Below are 20,281 nucleotides of genomic sequence, written 5' to 3' on the forward strand. Positions count from 1 at the left end.
AAGATGATTCATATGATGACTCTAACTATTATTCTTATGATGCCTATGATGCCTTTTTCAACCAGCCTCCTCTCTCTTACTAACCTATCGGTACCATGCCTCTTCAGTTCTTTTATTTTCTTTATTCTTCCTTTTTTCACAATTTGTTTGAAGTGCCTCACTTTTTTTTCTAGAGTTAGATGCAACAATACTGTTGTTTGAATTTTGAGATAACAATATAACCAAAAATAAGATAATAAATATTATCATAATGGTACAATAAAATTGATAATAATGTTGACAATGATATTAATAGCAATAACAATAATCTCCTTTTGGACAACCTTATTAGGTCCTGCAAGTCCCCTTAATAAGGGTTCTACTGTGTTAATGATTCTTTTTATGGCAATACTTGAATAAATTAAATAACATTTTATTCCCTCCACGATAAAATATTTGTGAAGAAATGTTTTCCTTCGACAGAAAACTAGTATAAAAAGTATTAGTATAAAAAGCGTTAAAATCTATATTTAAATATTTCATTTGAACTTTCCAATAAGTAATTTCAATAATACAAGATAAGATGGTAATAAGATAATAACAATATGAAAACTACAAATCTTTTTAATTAAAATACATTTTAATGATAATGATCTTAAAAGTTAAATTCAAAATAAATTAAAAACAAATAAATTCATCATAAATGCAACAAAATAAAGCAAAATAAAAAATAATTAATACCATATTGTTTGTTTATACTAATCACTAGGACGAGTGTATTGTACATAATGTGTTGAAGTGATTATTTTCCTCTTTGTGAAGTTATCTCTTGATTTGCGTTGAATTCTTTCTTTCTCTTTTCCGTTAATTTTGGTTTAACTGTCTACTTTAATTTGTATATTGTCTTGTATGTTTCTCAATTCAAGCATTTATTTCAAAATTTGATATTTAAAATTATGAAATAACCGATTGAATTGTTAACCAAAAATAATGAAAAACTGAACCGTCCTCATTGTTTTTACGTAGAAAAGTTAATATTTTAGTCGCTTCACAACACTTTGCAACACTGTTTGAAATTTTGTATTTTTAGAAGATATTGTAGGACACTTTTAGAAAGTGTTTGTTAGTGTATTTTTATGGGATACAGGCTCATGATCCAGCTTAACAAAAAATATGCTTTTGTATGCTTTAAATCCCTATGTTTGTCTGTCAATTCCTGGCATGCAGTAATCATGTGTTTATCATACAACTAACATGTGAACATATACTAAAAGCATGTGATCATCAGTGTATAGCATTTGATTATCATGTAATAACATGTGATCAATTCAAATCTGATCAATTCTTATTGGTCATTTTCTCAACATGTAAAATACGCAATTTCATCAATGAATTTTTATAGATTTACAGTTTTGGATTGATACAAGCATGAAAAAAAAATATACAATTTTTCTGCTAAGACAAGTTGAAGTAGTTATTAAATATCCAACTTTGTTCTTTAATTTTCATGTTATAATTATTTTGAAATTGAATTTTTAAAATACTGACTGATTTTATAATAGAATAGAATAACAAGACTCAATCAGTTTTGTACAATTTTAAATTTATTTTGGTTTATTTTTGTGATTATGTAGACCGCGGGCGAGTCAAAGGTCAGCACATAACAGACCGTCTTTTGGACCAAGATAATCCGGTTAAGAGAGTTCCCTATGATAACCGAGCTAATGGCTCATATGATGAAAAGGGTGCCAAAAGTAGACGGAGTTATAGCCAGGATCGTCTGGCAAGCAGTGGTATGGAAGGAACAGTACAAAGAGGCACTGGTCGCAGACTCCCTCAGGTACCTCAACATGTAAATAACAGTGGTTATATGTACCATTCCAGTGAGATGCTAAAGCCTCAGACACATCCATACCACTCTTCAACTAAAACACTTGATTCACTACCAGTTACCGAAAGGAGACCTTACGGTGTAGCAGACCCGGCGTTGTCGCCGCATCTTTCTATCAGAGATGACACGGATCCTTTACTACCCAACGGCCATCGACCGGGTGTTTCGTCTAGGGGACGGGGTCATGGGATGCAGACGCAAAGTCCACAAAAGGCACTGCAAGGTGTATCAAGAGGACATGGTAGAATACACACAAATAATGAATGTATGCATATAGCTGGTTACTCGGATGATGAAGAGGAATGGACATAGTAGAGGAGGCACATTCTGCTGCAAATGGTTTTAATATTGTAAATCCATGTATTATTATTATTATTAATGTTATCAAATTTAAAAAAAATTGTATAAAAATTGCATTTACTGATGCATTGTAAAAACAAAAATGTATGGTTATACAATCTATTAAATATATATGTTTATGAATAATCACTTCTATTGTAAATGTTTTTGAACTGGCATGCTGGGTAATCCTAGTTGGTTGCCAGGGCAGTGCGATAGTATTGCCATACGTGCATTGTTCATTCCATTGTTTTTTATATATAATCATTCACAAAAATACTATAAATATTAATTAAAAAAAGTTTTGATGTTGCTGAAGTGAGCAGATATTTAGTATAAATGAAATATTTCAAAGCAAAGATATAAATGCTAATAATTCTCGGTTACAAAATACTTTTACTTTTAAATAGAGAAATAGCGGCAAAGATTTTATAGGATAGTTCCTAGAATCCATTTTTTCTTATTTGACTGTAGAATATGTACCTGGTTGTATTTTATATTTAGCATACAGGTGTTATAAATCCAGTTAGTGGTTTCATATACTTATTAATACTAGTAGAAGAGAAACATGATGTAGCAAAGATAATTTTTCTTATTTTTGTATAATATTCAAAACTGACTTACATTGTAATGTCAAAATTATGTGAATTTTAAACCGGCACTGCTAAATGCTGTCAGCCGATTTTTGGACAAATGTGCAATTTTACTGATCAATTATAATTGTACAGTGCCTCTATTCAATTTAGATAACGTAATCTATTTAATTAATTTATTAAATATTCATATATACATATATTATATAAAATGATAGACATTTTATTAATTCGCCAACATAATTGATGAGTATATGTACCTTATATTATCCACCACAAGATGTTATTCTGATTGAGTAAAAAAGGATTGCACATTTAAAAACAAATGCATAAACAGGGTAAAATTATTGTTATATATATATATATTGCACAATTAAAATATTGCTAAAATATTTTAACAGACCAATCCTATGGTGTTACTGTACCTGATTGGATATATTGTTTGCTGATAAATGTTAGCATGATCTTACACACAATCTATAATCATAAACCATGTTTTACAAAAAAAACAACATTTTTGCAAATATTCTGGCTATTCTTATATATATTTGTTGCAACAATCTGTGTATCTAGGTCATTAAAATACCCTGTATATCCAGGTTTATAATATATACCTTTAATATTAGCTGACCTGGGAATCTAGGTATACTATATTACCTTGTTGATCCAGGTTTTTGTTACTACCCTGGGTATCTAGGACTTAATTAACTACTCTGAATACCCAGGTCCTAATAAAACTATCCTGGAAATCCAGGCACATTAAAATATCCCAGAAATCAAGGTATTTTTATTACCCTGTATATTATTCATGCATCTTTGGAATATTCCGATATCTGACCTACCACAAGGGCCGAGGTCTTTAAATAATGTAGATATGAAGATGTCAACACATAATAATAATAATGTCAATGTTAAATACCTTATTAGACTTTAATTATTTGATCTAAATCAGCTTTGATAATGATACAATGCATAGTAGTGTAGTAAGTTATAACCGATGGCAAATTGCCAATTTGTACAAAAGGAGAGTGTGTAAAAGTGAGTTTGAAAAACTGTGTGCAATAATTGTTAACGAACCTTATATAACTTTGCAGATATTTACTACATTGCGCACACTTGCATTTCCAATGAAATGTATATACGATAACTGTATATTGAGCTATGTGCTAAATACAATTATGTTTATTTTATTATATATCTAAGGTTTTGAATATGAACGAAACTTTTTTCCAAAGCATGTATGTAGTGTCCTAATTTATTTTTTATGAAATTTTACATAGATTATCTATAATCGACCCGTTTTAACTTGTTCAATATTTATAAATACATTTGCTAGTTAAATAACTGTTTGGGGCTTAATACTACTGTAACTATTGTAGAATATAGCATCATTAGACATTTTCTGTATGCACCTTTATAAACTTAAAATACTTGCCATTAATTTTACTTCAAAAAAATATATATAAAACTAAAAATAAACGATTTTTTATTGTTTTAACTATACAAAACTTTATTTATTATCTATATTATTGGAATACAGTATTTTATTCTATTCATGTTTGTTTCTTTTGTATTTATCCACATTTTAAGTGAGGCATATTTAAACTATTGGTTTGAGTTGAGCCTTGTTACAACGATGCAATGTTCACGGTTAAGTGCCTGATTTGATCCTTGTTTTTTAAGTACTACAACAGTAGATGGTAGAGATAGGTGGCCTAGACATGCTTTTCGGATAGGCCTAGAAGAAAAACTTTATTTTGGTTAGGCCTAATGATTCTAATTTCACTCAAAATGGTCAACCAAAGATACTGTACACATTAAATAAAATTAGAGTTTGTTCGTATGAGCAGCGTTGTTACAATCTATTTCTAAGTGAACATTTAGGTCTAAGCGACGCGACTCGATCACTTGTAGTGATGATAGGGAATCTTATTTTAAAGTTTACACTTTCAATAATACCATTCTTCATATTTAATTGGATTACCATTTTCTGCAACAAATTTCTGACAATTTCAGTTAAAACAAGTTTTCTCCGATTGTAATAACCTAATGTTATTTTAAGCAATATAATAACCGCAAACTTGCAAAAATAAATGATTCGAACCCAGTATCTGAGATTGGAAAGAAAGCGAAAAAAAAAACACTTTATCAATGTAGATTTAAAGCGCTGTTCATAGGAATAAACATTTAATGGTAGGCCTTTCTCAGTTCACGTAAATAGAAGGTAAAATTATATCAATGTAGAATACTGATCACAAGTCCTCTGCCATTGCCTCGCGTGTAAAACGCGAGGACGACCTCATTTTTATAGAAAACATCAGTAATTGCAGGTCAAGGATTGAACAGTACAGTAGAGTGCATGTCTTGTCATCGATTTTTTAATGATATATTTATTATATTAAAACGATTTATTTTATACAAGTCTCACCAAATAAAAACTGTCGAATTAGATTATCCCATAACCCATGTAGAGAAACCTTATATTAAGGAAATTCTTTTTTTTTAAAAACCATTTTAGTGAAATGAATACACAGAGACTCTGTATCAAATGCAGTGGAAACTCGTATTTAGTAGAAGGAACCCGCTCATATTGAAATATAATATAGTAAAGATTGATATGTACAATTGAATTGCATCAAATTAAACTACGTAAAGTTAAACATACTATTTATATATACAAATTGAAGACAATCATTGAGAAAGCCGTAATTAAACTATCTACCAATTTATTATAAGCACTAGTATTTATAATTAAGCTAAATGCTTTAATTAAAAAGGTGCAGCCCTAATCACACGAAGAGTTCGGTTCGGTCTGGTAATTACTCTTTTTTTTCTCCCACTGTAAAGAACTGTTGTATACGTTCATTATTGGCAATGCGGTGATCTGACGTTTTTTTCAATGTAATTTTTTCTAAGTGATCAATTAATTTTTTTTTTTACATCTTTCATCTGTTTCTAACAAGTTTTAGTGCAGTGGTGAGTAAATCTTGTATGAGCTTTTTAGATTAAACCGTATCAGCTAGTTTATAGGCATTTTCATGCATTTTACAGTAGTCGGTTTTGCAGATTTTACATTCGAGTAACATTAAATTATAATGGTGCTCCGATTGAATAATTATTATTGAAAAATTGAACCCCATATGCACCGTATTTACGTGTTCACTGCACGTACACCATAAAATACTTTTTTAAACCCATTTTTATGATTTGATTGTTTCAAAAACAGCATTGCAATGCTAAAAATGTTCAAACATATAGTGTCGATCTTTTACTTATGTAGACTTTTTTTACTTAAATAACAGATTTTATTTCCACGCAAGTTGTATGTGATATATTTAGTTTAGCTTTTGTTGGTGTATACTATGCAAATTATTACAACTGCAACGACAAAAACAAATGTTAATTTGGCAAAACTTTTAATATGCCTTCCAAACTGTTCGTTGTTTTTTTTTGTTCATAATTATATGGTTTAACCACTTGGGATATGTTTGTTATGTAAATACAGTGTTTTTATACTTCAAAAAAGGTGATCAAAGAACGGGATTACGTTAGGGAATTTTGAAATTATTATATTATGTATAATAGACTGTATAAGCATAGTAATAATGAAACCAGGTACGTATAAAAGTATAGAGTCAATACGATGGTTTCAACACAACTAGCAGTACAGTTGTGTACATTTTTCTTAAGATTTCAATTTGTTATTGTTTGGTTAAACACGGAGAATATTCTCAGTGAGTTAATGGCACACGGCTCAAGGGAAGAGTGTAGTTTTATTCTTTCCTGAATAGACAGAGTATATACACAATCATTGGTGAAAATGGTATTGTTTGGTGTTTTTGTTTTTATTTTTTCTATACCAGTTTTAACACCATGCTTCTCCGTCTTTATAATTGTGTGCCAAAAGAATTGTCAAATCTTATGTATTACTAACGGTAATAAACGTCCTACGGTTATTCAGCAGCGATTCGTTCTGATCGTTTATTTCTTCGCCATAAGAACCGTAAACTTTGGTTCCCCCTTGATGGACGTAATTTGGATATATCACTATCATATTTGGGCATTTCACTACCATATTTGGGCATATCACTACCATATTTGTTGTGCCTACGTTGTGTGAAAGTGGGAACCAAACTCTTATTACAAATTATCTAAATTATTAAAATGGCAAATAATTATATGAACTTTTATAAATTAAATTATGCTATAATTGCTATATATTGTATTTCACTATCATATTAATATAGTGCCATAGTAATCAGTATGTCAAAATAAAAGGGTCAACAAATATTGACCCAGATATATGTATGTGTTGAGATAACATGCGCAGACCACAATAAGTGATTCTGCGCATGCCAATTTTTCAAAAAAATAAATGTTCGACATTTGGCAAAATTTCCCTGTGCTATAGTACAGGGATTTTCTCAAAAATTGCCAAAATATCGACTTTTTCAAATTCACTTAATATGCAATAATATTGCCATATATGTACATATATTGCATTATAACCATCTTATAGAGTCATAGGAACCAGTTATTAAAAAAAATAAAAGGGTCGAAATTTGGTCATTTTTCGAAAATTTCCCTGTACTACAGTACAGGGATTTTTTCAAAAATTGCCAAAATATCGACCTTTTCAAATTCATTTATTATGCAATAATATTGCCATATATGTACATATATTGCATTATAACCATCTTATAGAGTCATAGAAACCAGTTATTAAAAAAAATAAAAGGGTCGAAATTTGGTCATTTTTCGAAAATTTCCCTGTACTATAGTACAGGGATTTTTTCAAAAATTGACAAAATATCGACCTTTTCAAATTCATTTATTATGCAATAATATTGCCATATATGTACATATATTGCATTATAACCATCTTATAGAGTCATAGGAACCAGTTATTAAAAAAAATAAAAAGGTCGAAATTTGATCATTTTTCGAAAATTTCCCTGTACTATAGTACAGGGATTTTTTCAAAAATTGCCAAAATATCGACCTTTTCAAATTCATTTATTATGCAATAATATTGCCATATATGTACATATATTGCATTATAACCATCTTATAGAGTCATAGGAACCAGTTATTAAAAAAAATAAAAGGGTCGAAATTTGATCATTTTTCGAAAATTTCCTTGTACTATAGTACAGGGATTTTTTCAAAAATTGCCAAAATATCGATTTTTCAAATTCACTTATTATGCAATAATATTGCCATATATGTGCATATATTGCATTATAACCATCTTATAGAGTCATAGGAACCAGTTATTAAAAAAAATAAAAGGGTCGAAATTTGATCATTTTTCGAAAATTTCCCTGTACTATAGTACAGGGATTTTTTCAAAAATTGCCAAAATATCGACTTTTTCAAATTCACTTATTATGCAATAATATTGCCATATATTTGCATATATTGCATTATAACCTTCTTATAGAGTCATAGGAACCAGTTATTAACAAAAATAAAAGGGTCGAAATTTGGTCATTTTTAAAAAATTGCCAAAATTATGACTTTTTCAAATTTACTTATTATGCAATAATATTGCCATATATGTACATATATTGCATTATCTCCATTTTATAGAGTCATAGGAACCAGTTATTTCAAAAAATAAAAGGGTCGAAAATTTAAATTGCCAAAACAGCCACTTTTTAAAATTCAATTATTAAGCGAAAATATTGCAATATATGCGCATATATTATCATCATCTTATAGAGCCACGTGACAGTAACTAGTCATGTCGAAAAATAAAAGGATCAAAATATGGTCATTTTTCAAAAATGTCCCCACTAGACACATTTTCTACCCAAACTAAGACAATACAGGCACAGTATAATATATAAATATATATATAACAGATATATTGTCACTCTGAATTTTTTGTTGAATATGCCATTTTAATGTCACATAATAGTTAACAAATTATTTACCTGAAAAAATGTAATTGAATGTTTTTCTTAAAATAAGTGAAATCATTATTTTTGTTTGTATTTTTTTCTGTGGAAGTGAACAACATTATTAAAACTTGTACAAAATTCCCTCTTCAGTTAGTTATTCATCTTTATTTTTCATGTTTTTGGGGGAAAATACATCTTTAATATTATCTAGGTCTTATATTATTTAAATAAGCCAAGCGGCGAGATCTAGTATTCAGACACTAGCCCAATATATGTTGGCAGCTAGCCCTGAATGGTTGCTGTACAAGATACTATATGTCAGGCTAGTTTTGCCCCAATTACATTTTATTGGCCGTCAATATTGAATAAAAACTGAAAAATTGTAGTTGTATTTATTTTTTTTCAATTGCAATACACAAAACATCAACATTAGCATATTAAGTAAATTGAGAAGAAATAAGCGATTTTATTCGGAATGGTGGGTGGGGTACATGAAACAATGCATCATGGGATGGTTTATTTACACATCATCATCATTTTGAGGCTATATACATTACAGTGCAAAATTATTAAAAGTAGTAATATAAAGCATTTTTCTTTTTAAAAAATAAGAAAATTTCTATGTTATTTAGTGAGATTGAACGAAGAATCGTGAACATTGAAAATTATTAATGTATGTACATTCTATCTGGAATCAACAGTACAAGCTAATCGTTTGTTACAAATAGCATTTTCATAAAGTCAGATATATATCTCGGGGAAAAAATCAACCCACAAAAAAAATCAAATCTATCATCTAATAGCGGCATAAAAACGTGAATAGAACCTTTTTTCAAAATTATAGATGCTTTATTTTATGCATGAAAAAAGGTGGTTTATCAAAATACTTTAGGGAAACTACAGTATCACTATCAATATGCATATTTGATATTGTTAGAAGATGTTTCGCTATTCTGAATTTTTAGTTCTTGTTTAGCTAGGGTTATGCATATTTGAGCACAGTTCTTGGACATTTCCAAAATTAAAGGCCGGTTACCTGAAAATGACTGAACAACTTTCAGTCCTATTTAAACAATACTTTGTGACCTTTCTAAACAAAGCAACATGCAGTACTGCAACTGCCATGTTTAAGGGCCTGTTCAGACATAGAGAGAGTCTTTCGTACAACCGCTCACGGTACAAGATTAGTGAATGATATGAAAGCCATGCATCAATGATTTTGACATCCAACCAATCAAATTTACTCTTGCATACCAGATGTTCGACCAAATATGTGACACTTCAGTTTGTAACAACAGCGTTAGTTAATCGAGTCTGAACACTGTTACAACGCTAATTATAATATGACATTGCTAGCGATATGAAAAAGCATAACTCCATGGATCTGAACATACCCTAAAAAAAATAATTCATTCATAACTTAACCTTTTATGGTTTGTAACTTTAATGGACTCCTGCCATACCATGTGACCTTCAAAAACCAATCATAACACCAGAAATTCCTCATAAAACATATTATTGTTGCTTATATAGAATAGTGTTGCAACATACATTGTAGCAATTGTTTGAATCAGCAGATCAAATCATAACTGGTTATTTTTTTTCTCTTATTTGTTAATGGACCATCGCAAATTATTCTACTGCAGTAATTAGAATTTGTTTACACTTAAACCTGTTTAATCAATTATTTAATAAATGTTTAGTTTATTGTAGCCAATGCCTTTCTACATTGAAGCAAACTAAATTGTCACTGCAAATTGTAGTTACTGCAGTAATAATTATAGTTACTGCAGTAAAATAATTCTTGACATGATCAAAAATAAATACTGTTTATTGTACAGTTGGCCTATAAAGTAGGAAAATAAATGACAAGCTACAATGTTGTATGCTTTGAAGACGAACACAATTTATTTTAATTATTTCTACCAGTTCTTTTTATGTTCATCCATACTGACACCACCTGGACCTAAAGCAACTAATAACATGAGCCCACCTATCACGGAAAAGGTTTGGAAAAAATCGTACTTTAAGAAATCACGAAGTGGTCGATACTCTGGAATATTCCACCACGCGTTTGTGTAAAAGTTGAGCGCCGTGAGCCACGCAACTAAGATCATTGCTGCGAGTTTTGTCTTGAATCCGACGGCAATTAAAATAATCAACCCTGTACCGAACACATTTTGTATTATATTTACCGGTGATGTGTCGAAACGTAGAAGTGTAAAGAACATGAGAACCACAAGAATTCTTCCACTGAGCTGCATGTATGTTTTCGGTCTATTTTCTCCGGAGGATGGAACACCTGCAAATAGACTGCGTCCTTCGGTTTTACTCTCTGCCAAAAGTAAGATTAATCCGCCAACTAGTGCCATATTTCTGTAAGAAGAAAAAAAAGTAAAGAACATATAATAAGTATTACAGCTTATATTAGTTAAATTTTGTATAATATATTATACAAATGATGAATGTTTATACTATTTCAAATAAACATTTATTTTCATCTTTGATAAAAACAAATTAATAAATTCAAAAGAGGCTAAAAGACCAAATAATAGGGAGAATATTTTCATGAGTTAACAGATTTCAGAAAACATATTCTCTTTATCTAATGAGTTAGTATAATATAAAACAGTCATTATTTGCTTTATAACACGCATAATACTCCAAAGAAAGTTAGGCGAGAGGCTTTCAACAAAGGCAGCTCTATGATTTTGAATGCAGAGTAGAACAATTACAGAGGGTGTGCACTTCAAGTTGTTTTTTTCGATTGCGCACAAAAGTCACTAGACTGACAATGCACAACATTCTCAAAATGTTTACAAAAACCTGAACGTGCAATATAACCATTGAATAGAACTTTTACATGCAGTAGCACTTAATACAATACTAGTAGAATGATACAAAATCAATCAATTAAATTCCAAAAATACATTTTCAGGTATGTTATAAACTATTACTGATTTTAGATATATAAATTATACATTGTATATCCCTTCATAGCCATATATGTTTGTAACTTTAAAAGATTACTTTATTTTTTTGCAATGTAATTTATATTGTTTTATGAAATACTAGAAATAAATAAAATATATTTTAAAAAAAATATATCCTTCATATTTGTTATTCATACCTACCTCATCAAGAATTTGATGTCCCATAATATACTATACGCAACAGTCTGAAAGAAAGCAAAATATTTTGGTAATTAAATAGGTCATTTATTGGCTGGTCCGAACAATGCTGTTGCTAGGTTTGACCACAAATATGTGACTATGGCTTACAGCATATCAAAGCTATTGTTTCTAATAAACCAATAATATGCGTGTTATGGTATTATTTGGATGAAAAACAACAACATCAAATATTATTTAATTCAAAATGCTAGAAATAATCTTGATTAAAACAATTACATTTATTTCATTGCAAAAAAATTGCTAGAAATCGGTAAATAATGCTATATTTTGGGAAGTAGATGTAAAGAATTGCTATGCAAATTAATAATTCTAGATAATGCTAGACTTTTCTAAAATGATGCATAGAATTAATGCTACTGTCGTTACTAGATGGGTTATTAAACAATATTAGCATATTTGAACAGCAGAAAATTGAAATTATAATTATGAATTATATACTATAATTTAATTTGATTAAAGTGGCATTATTTTTCCTAAGACACACCCAAATTAATTTTAAAAAAAGGAGCAATACAAAATATAAAATACAATATAAATATAATATGTTTGTATATTACAAACATGATAAAAAAACTATGTATGTATGTGTGTATATATATGTATATATCACTTACTTAATTAATTATACAGTAATAAATAATTCATTACCTGAAGAGCAATGATGCCAAAGAGACAGCCACAGGCTATTGGTACCTTTGTTCTACTTAAGATCATTACACAACCACCAAGTTGTCCAAATAGATTCACAAACACAAATAATATGCTGGCGAATAAAAAAGTGTAAATTAATTTATCTTCTTCTTAACCTATTTCTTTCAAATGCAGGACGAAGGCCTCTTCACCAATTGACCATTCACTTCTGTCTCTAGCTACTCTTGAGTAGCTAAATTAATTTATAATTATGATTAAATATTTATAATCAAATATGCTGGAAAAACCTCCAATAATATAAATTAATTTATATTAATAAAGAGATGAATTATTGGTTATTATAAAATCATTTATACTTAGAGTTAAGAAAATAATGTTATTTAAAATAACACATTTGCAGTTGCACTATTTATAAATTGACCTTTAGAAATTATGTATGAATTGACATTTTGATTTTGCAAGCGGAAACCAATACATATTTTTCTCACTTATTTGTCTAAACATAATTAATTAATAGTCATCAATCACAATAAATCCTTAATTTATTCATTGATATATTTACATATGACCAGTATAGTGTAATGTTTGATTATTTAATTGAATGAAAAAACCACAAAACATATGGAAACTGTACAATAATTTAGGCCTTGAATTAATGAATGTTAAATCTTGAACAGGATTAAAATGATCGCCATGGTTAACTGTCAAGTTATCTAAATGATTTTAAAAAGCTAGATAGCATTGTTATACTACAATAGAACAAGAGAAGAGTTTTACTTCCCTAGTAGAACCATTATTAAAGGGACATCTTTGTGAAACCAATAAAATGTCCCCTTAATGGCCATGTTTCTTCATTCGTTTCTTAATAGGCTTTCCCAACCGGTATCAGCATTGTATTGCTAAAAATTAATATTTTATGTTGTTTTTGTGGAATGCTGTAATTTTAAATTTCCTTGTTGAAATTTTTCCTCTGTTTTGTACATTTTGTATATGAATGTATACTATCCGAAATAAAGTAAATGAATGAATTGAATGAATGAATAATGCTACAGTATATGTAGCTCCTCATGAATTTCGACCAGGAAAGTGCCTCTTTTATTATAGGTAAACTATTTTTACAATAATAGCCAGTCAAAAATCTAAAAGATTTAAAACAAGTTAACCTTTGAACCTGACCTTTGAACTTACCTCAAGAACCATCCACAGCCCCAGGTTTGTTCAATGTATTCTCGTTGTTCATGCCACTGGAACCACATACGAACGCCATCTTCCAGAAACGTACTGATGAGGCACAGTCGGGCAACATGAGGCAATACATGCTTACTTTTTCTCAAAACCTTTAAAAAGCAAGAGATTATTCCAGTATTCAAGTTGCGCAAATCATACAACAAATTGCCATGTTCTGTAGAACTTTCATTTTACATAACAAATAAAAGTATGGCAAGTAATACATGAATAAAGAATTAATAAACATTGATGATTCCAAAATGATTCGGCCTCAGGACGATTAAGCCCAAGATGATTCGTCCCTGGGTCGGTTTGTCCCGCTACCAAATCAAATGAGTTTATTTTGGGTCACAATAAATTCACTTCTGGTATTTTGTATGGATTATATGATTATTGTTTGTACTCGCTTCAGCCATCATCTTTATTGAAGGAGGGTTAGGTCAGCTTTCCTCATATTGAGAGGGATATTTTTTGGTAAGTTCTTTAGTCAGCAGTGGCAACAAAAGATATTCTCAATTGAGTGCTTGCAGTTTGATGCACTCTACACAAAATAGCAGTTGATTTGATTGCAACAAAAATAAATGTGAATGATTTCAAACATAACTAAAAATGAGCAAGTACAGTATATCTCGTTTACAAACTAGCTAGATGAGCAAGCTAGAGTAGGCCTAGGCTAGACTACACGTACGACCAGGGAGTACAACATTCCATCACCCACAACATTTGTCCAACTGGAAGGAAGGGTTACACCCTATAAATAAAGTTGAATTAATAAAAAAAGACAGCCTCTCCCACATATGGATGAGAAATTGATGCGATTGTCATCTTTTTAAATTAATTTCAATCGATTTTGCTGTATTGTGGGATTCTAATTGGGAAAATACCTAGGAAGACAAAGTCTGTTTCGTCGGTAAATAATTGTTGTTCCTGTCAGGTAGTAGTAGGCCTAGGCCTAGTCGGTCAAAGTGACCACGAATGCTGATGATGTGTCCGATGTGTCGACTTTAAAGGCTACTTACGCACCGACCGACCACCGGGAGAAGGCGGCTGAGGAACTTGAATTTTAAGACACAAGACAATGTCAATTTAACAGTTTATTGTCATCAAAACAGTATAAAACGTTGTAATATTACAATTACCTGATCTGCAACATCTTCAGCCTTGCTTATGATATCTTGCTGAGAAGCCATTCTGCTTAAAATACACCAAAATAACAAAATAAATCGCAGGCCTATAACCGGCTTTGGGTTCAGCTCCTCCCGGATCGTTTAGCCAGGCATGAAACAGGTGACCTTTTTGCGGAAGTGACATCAAAAGGCCATGCCACGTTGAAAATGAACAACTTTACGTGTCAATCATCAGGGGGCGTGGTCTTTTATGTAAATTGTTGGGTTTTTATGTAATTCAAGAGGAAATTGATGTTTAATAATAAATAATAAACACAAAAGGCAAGGTATACAGAAGCAATTATAATACATTATTATTGTTGCAAGACCTTTACAGATTTTTCTTAAATAAAACTATGGATTAACTATGGTATTTTAATCATTATAATAGAGTATTACAAAAACCAAAAACCCTAATTAGCTATTCATATTCATACAAAAATACTATATTGTGGAGTGTGGCTTAAAGGGTAGGTCCATGTTTGAAATTATTATTGTTTTTCATAGCATAACAACACTTTTATTTTATAAATGCTACTTTTTTTTAAACAGCAATGAAGCAAAACACGGAAGACTTGTCAAAATATTCTGTTTCATCAAAACAGCACTTAGTCCTCAAAATGACTAATTAACTTGGGTAGAAATATGCAACCAAAAATGATACATTTTTACATAGATATATCACTATGATTTTAACAATGTGTAAAATAATAATTAAGAGATAATATCTCTATGATTTTAACAGTGTGTTTAGAAGTACTGTACTATCATATAAACAATAATAATTTTATAACTGGATTTACCCTTTAGATTCCAATACCTTGTAAACAAACAACTATCAACTAGAATAACAAAAATGTATTATATTATTTCATATCCAGCAACATATGAAAATATAAGAAATGTAGTATTATTATTATAATAATAAAATAAGCGTACAAATATATGTACGAGTTAAATAAAAAAAAGTTTCAGATACATATAGTATAATCAGTATTACATTGACACCTGTCTCCTTAATACTTAATAGGGGTGTTCTAAATAAAAAAGGGTTCTACTGAAATTAATGAAATAGCAATAAATATTTTAGTACAATAATTCCGGGTTGCGAGTACTGTATTTTTTACATACTAACACTACCTTTTTAAAATGTATTTTGATAACAAAAAAGCTTCATATTTTCTTTTCTTTAATATAATACAAAAATGTAATAAAAATAGCATTAATAATTACGAAGTTTATTCATAATTAATAATGTAACATTGTTTTAGATCAAAACCCTTTGACTGGTACGCATATGTACTGTACAGTATATTTATTATTATTTTGTTCGAAGAAAAAATATCAAAAGTTACTATAATGTACAACAATACTAAGCACATTTATCGCTAAGTCAATTTTACCACAAATTTTCCCATCACTAAATTGTGAATATTTGACAATATAGTGAGTTTGAAAGTAAATAAGTTTCAAAATATTAAATATGATATGAATATGATACAATTAAAACATATTTGAAAAATATTTGATTTTAATACAGGTTCTAATTATTAATTCAGCTAGGGAGTGAGTGTGGGCAAGCAGGAATGAAAATGGGCAAGCAAATAAATGATGGGCAAGCAGTTAAGATTCAGATAGTAACAAGTTGTGTGACATCATTCACAATTAAGCTAAAGGAACAAATGCTTTACATTTAAACATTTTCCTATCTTAAGTAATACCACATACTCTTTTAAGAGAAATTCTTAAATGATTATTGACTTAAGTGAAATTGTATTTGTAAAATATCTCACTTAAGTGTGATTGATAAGACAAACTATTTAAATACAAAGTATAGTTGTGCAACTTTAATGTATTTACGGATCCAGGGGGAACAGGGGCGGATCCAGGGGGAACAGGGGTAGATCAAGGGGCACATCAAGGGGCACAGTAGCTCCAAAGGTATGTGCTTTTCCTAAAAATGAAATTATTTTTATCTATCTTCAACAGATTATTCTATGTTAGCACTCCCCATGTATCTGCCTCTGGACCAGAACCCTGGTACACCAAAGTTGTATTATTATTGAGGGAAACAATAAATTATTATTAATATTAGTACTAATTTATTATTACTATAATTTTTTCAATCGAAAATGTAAAATTTAAAATATGAAGTGACCTGAAATGATATCAGTAAGTATATTTATGATTCACATAACATTTAATTGTAAAAAAAAAGAATAAATATATGTGTATAGCTAATTTATGAAAGGCAAAACAAAATGTCTGGACTGATTTGAAAGACGGTGCAAGCTCAGATTATAAGCATACAATATGATTATTTACAAATGACTTACAACATAGCATTACACGCTGTATGAATACATATTACTGTTTAATTCTCTAAACTATGTAGACATCACATTATCACATGACTCCGTTTGATGGTGAAAATAGACATCAAGAAATATGTTAAGCTCTGTCTACACTATCAAACTTTATGTGACAAAAATGTTATGTGATGTGCCCATATATTGACATGATGATGTCATATCACTACCATATTTGGGTATATCACTACCATTATTTAGGCACATCACACTTTTTTTGTAAAACTAGTTTGATAGTATAGACAGAGCTTTATGCCCGACTCCAAACTACACTGAAGTTGTGTAAATTCATCACAGTACCATGCGACACGTTTTTTTGTTAACAGACATCGCATCGTTATGCACGAGTGATATTATAATACTCTACAGTCAACTCTCCCATCACCAGACAACCTTAATATGTTTATCCAAAATTCTGGTATTTAGAATGCGTTTTAAAATCTAGAAAAGAATTTGGGACCTTTTGGACCTCATGAAAAGTCCAACTTTTGGGAAAGTTTTCAGTTTTTAGAAAGTCCAATATTGGGAGATACGTGGTATTGCGACACAGTGAGTAACAGTAACAGCTAAATAGTAGATATATTATAAATGGTTTGTTAGGAATTGTGTTCATTTAACATACAGCTGCTGATAACAATTAAAAGGGGGCTCCGAGTTTAAAATGTCTATGGTTTATTATACAACTTAAACATTTGCAACAACATTGATAATAGCCCCACATATTTTTTAGTCAGTGGTAAAAGCAGAACTAGCATCATTAAATAAGTCCCTTTAAAAAAAAAGTTGTGCTGCAGGACTTTTTCATGTTATAAGATAGGAGTTTATCAATGTTGTTGTAAGGTTTAAATCAGTAGAAACTTTATACCCGGAGCTACTCTTTAAACTTATAAACCTGAAGGTTAGTTCATTATTTTACCTAGCTGGATCTTCTATGAAAATCAAGCACAATCTCATCCAGGTCAAATATACAATAATTTACAAATTTATATTCATATATATAATTATGATAAAGTTAAATACTTCGATATGGAAGGCCAATTGTGACAAATACTTGATGCCAGACAATATTAGACATGTTACGTAAATATATTCGCTTCTCAGACCAAACCCAATGATTTTAATAATTTACAAATTTATATTTATATTATGACAAAAAGTTAAATAATTCAATATGGAAGGCCAATTGTGACAAACAAAGTATATGATAGAAAAAAGTAAGTATTTGCCCTTTTCAAAACAATCTTTTAGGTTAAGTAAATAATTGCTTTTGAAGAAAAACCATGATTATTCTAAATAATAGTAAAAAGTTTGAATAACATATATAATAATTATGTTATATATAACAATATTTTGCCTAATTAAGTTCAGGAATATATTAAAGATTACCCTTAATAAATAAATGATTTGTGATGTTGTGTAAAACGAAATACAAAAAACTACCAGCTTTTTCCTATTAAGTTATGAATTAAATAAATTGTTTTACTTTCTAAATCTAAATATACATTATTATGTAATCCTAGTCACATTAGGGTCTTCGTAAACTGACCCCGCCCAAAAATTGATGAAATAGTTGCAGAGAAATATTTAAGAGGCTCTTATCGAATCATTTACAGTATATATAATCTATCAAATCAAAATCATAATCTTAATCATACATATTACATTTTTTTTCTAAGCTGACTATATTACTCATGTGGGTTTTATTGTTTTTTGGTACAAAATCATTTGCATAGAATAATTAATTATCAGTAACTACAATAAAATTAACCATTATAAAAAGCATAACTATAACAAATATATATATATCCACAAAATCAACATAAAAATAGTTATTTTGAATGTTTACATGCAAACTACACACAATAGTATCAAAACAATAATTATATTAAAAAAAAACAACAGGAAAATTATAAATATATTTGGTGGGACTATAGTTGCGTTTAAATCTAAAGATGCTATGTTTGGTTTTACTGAAATAAAATTTCTAAAAAATGACTAATGATTTAGGCTAGTTGCTGTATTTACTGGAATAATGGTCAGTATAAGATATTTGTTAAAGTAGAACCCCTATTAAAGGGACACCCTCATGACCAAACAAAGTCTTCTCTTAACAGGGATGTCCCATGAATAGGGGCTGGCCATTGTGTAATTATATATTCCTCTTGTCCTCTGAATAGGGGTGTCCTCTTAATAGATATGTCCCCTGAATAGGGGTGTCCTCTTAATAGATATGTCCCCTGAATAGGGGTGCCCAAAGGAGGGGTTCTACTATTACAATCATGATATTGGTTTTATGTTGAAACAGATATTGTGAATCCCAATAATTCTTTCATTTCGTAATTCATGCTCTTCTTACGATAAAGTTCACTTTGCATTATGGGATACACCTGATTACATATCGTTAACTACATACCTATTCACTGTTGAAACTAAAAAATAAAGTGTCAATGATTATTATGGCTAATTTAGTGGATACAATATTATGTGCGTAATGATTGGTTAGTTTCTGTCTTCTTTTTTCTTTCATTCGAGTTAGGAATCATTTTAGAAGAATGATAACACGATAACCAGATAAAAGAAATGGAATTTAAGAAACTACAATTGGTCAATAAGGATAGTTAAAAGAGCAGTCTGATATGCACATTGATCGATATGATTGCTGGTCTCAAAAGAGTCAAATATTTTGGTCTTGATACAATTAATATAAATTCTACAAGTCTTCCTCCTGCACATATGTTGATGGAAAATAACCCTCCTGAAAAAAACAAACACACAGAATATAAGCAACACACTCAAATGTGGACATTGTTGAATTCTATTTTATTAAGAGATTAAAATTATTCTACCGCAGTAACTGCATTTTTTACTGCAGTAATGCATTTTACTTCAATGTTTGAATATTGAAGTCACTGCAGTAAACATTGGGTTTGACATTGACTATCTAAAGGAAAGAAAACATCTTTCTA

At 29.7% G+C, this 20,281-nt stretch overlaps 3 protein-coding genes and 1 long non-coding RNA gene across 6 annotated transcripts in view; 1 reads left to right on the forward strand and 3 right to left on the reverse strand.

Moving 5' to 3' along the window:
- The window catches only part of LOC144838875 (voltage-dependent calcium channel type A subunit alpha-1-like), a 124,118-nt gene extending 117,353 nt beyond the window's left edge, over positions 1-6,765 (forward strand). The window contains exon 46 of the mRNA XM_078694394.1: positions 1,614-6,765. Within this exon, the coding sequence (XP_078550520.1) occupies positions 1,614-2,182 (569 nt within the window). The 3' untranslated portion in view covers positions 2,183-6,765. The remainder of the gene's footprint in view (positions 1-1,613) is intronic.
- LOC144838876 (uncharacterized) overlaps positions 1-20,281 on the reverse strand; it is a 276,224-nt gene that overhangs the window by 225,571 nt on the left and 30,372 nt on the right. The window lies entirely within an intron of this gene.
- Positions 9,151-15,064, reverse strand: LOC144838868 (surfeit locus protein 4-like). Its single transcript, XM_078694383.1, has 5 exons — positions 14,920-15,064; positions 13,742-13,890; positions 12,551-12,665; positions 11,843-11,886; positions 9,151-11,084 (listed from the first exon to the last, which is right to left on the reverse strand). Exons 1-5 carry the CDS (start codon positions 14,968-14,970, stop codon positions 10,631-10,633), a joined length of 813 nt encoding a protein of 270 aa, XP_078550509.1. The 5' UTR covers positions 14,971-15,064; the 3' UTR covers positions 9,151-10,630.
- Positions 15,239-20,281, reverse strand: part of LOC144838859 (proto-oncogene vav-like) — a 31,145-nt gene continuing 26,102 nt past the window's right edge. For all 3 annotated transcript variants that reach the window (XM_078694368.1, XM_078694369.1, XM_078694370.1), the window contains one exon: positions 15,239-20,070. In XM_078694368.1, coding sequence (XP_078550494.1) covers positions 20,026-20,070 — 45 coding nt within the window. In that variant the 3' untranslated portion in view covers positions 15,239-20,025. The remainder of the gene's footprint in view (positions 20,071-20,281) is intronic.

This window comes from Antedon bifida, chromosome 3 (genome assembly GCF_963402885.1).
Source record: "Antedon bifida chromosome 3, ecAntBifi1.1, whole genome shotgun sequence".
NCBI lineage: Eukaryota > Metazoa > Echinodermata > Crinoidea > Comatulida > Antedonidae > Antedon > Antedon bifida.

Bases quoted from the DNA above. Each gene is read 5' to 3' on its own strand.
- LOC144838868 (XM_078694383.1), bottom strand. From the start codon at position 14,970: ATGGCTTCTCAGCAAGATATCATAAGCAAGGCTGAAGATGTTGCAGAT. The intron at 12,666-13,741 runs GTAAGTTCAAAG...TTTATTCGCCAG, and splicing joins GGCTGTGGATGGTTCTTGAG to CATATTATTTGTGTTTGTGA. The intron at 11,085-11,842 runs GTAGGTATGAAT...TTCTTCTTACAG, and splicing joins GACATCAAATTCTTGATGAG to AAATATGGCACTAGTTGGCG.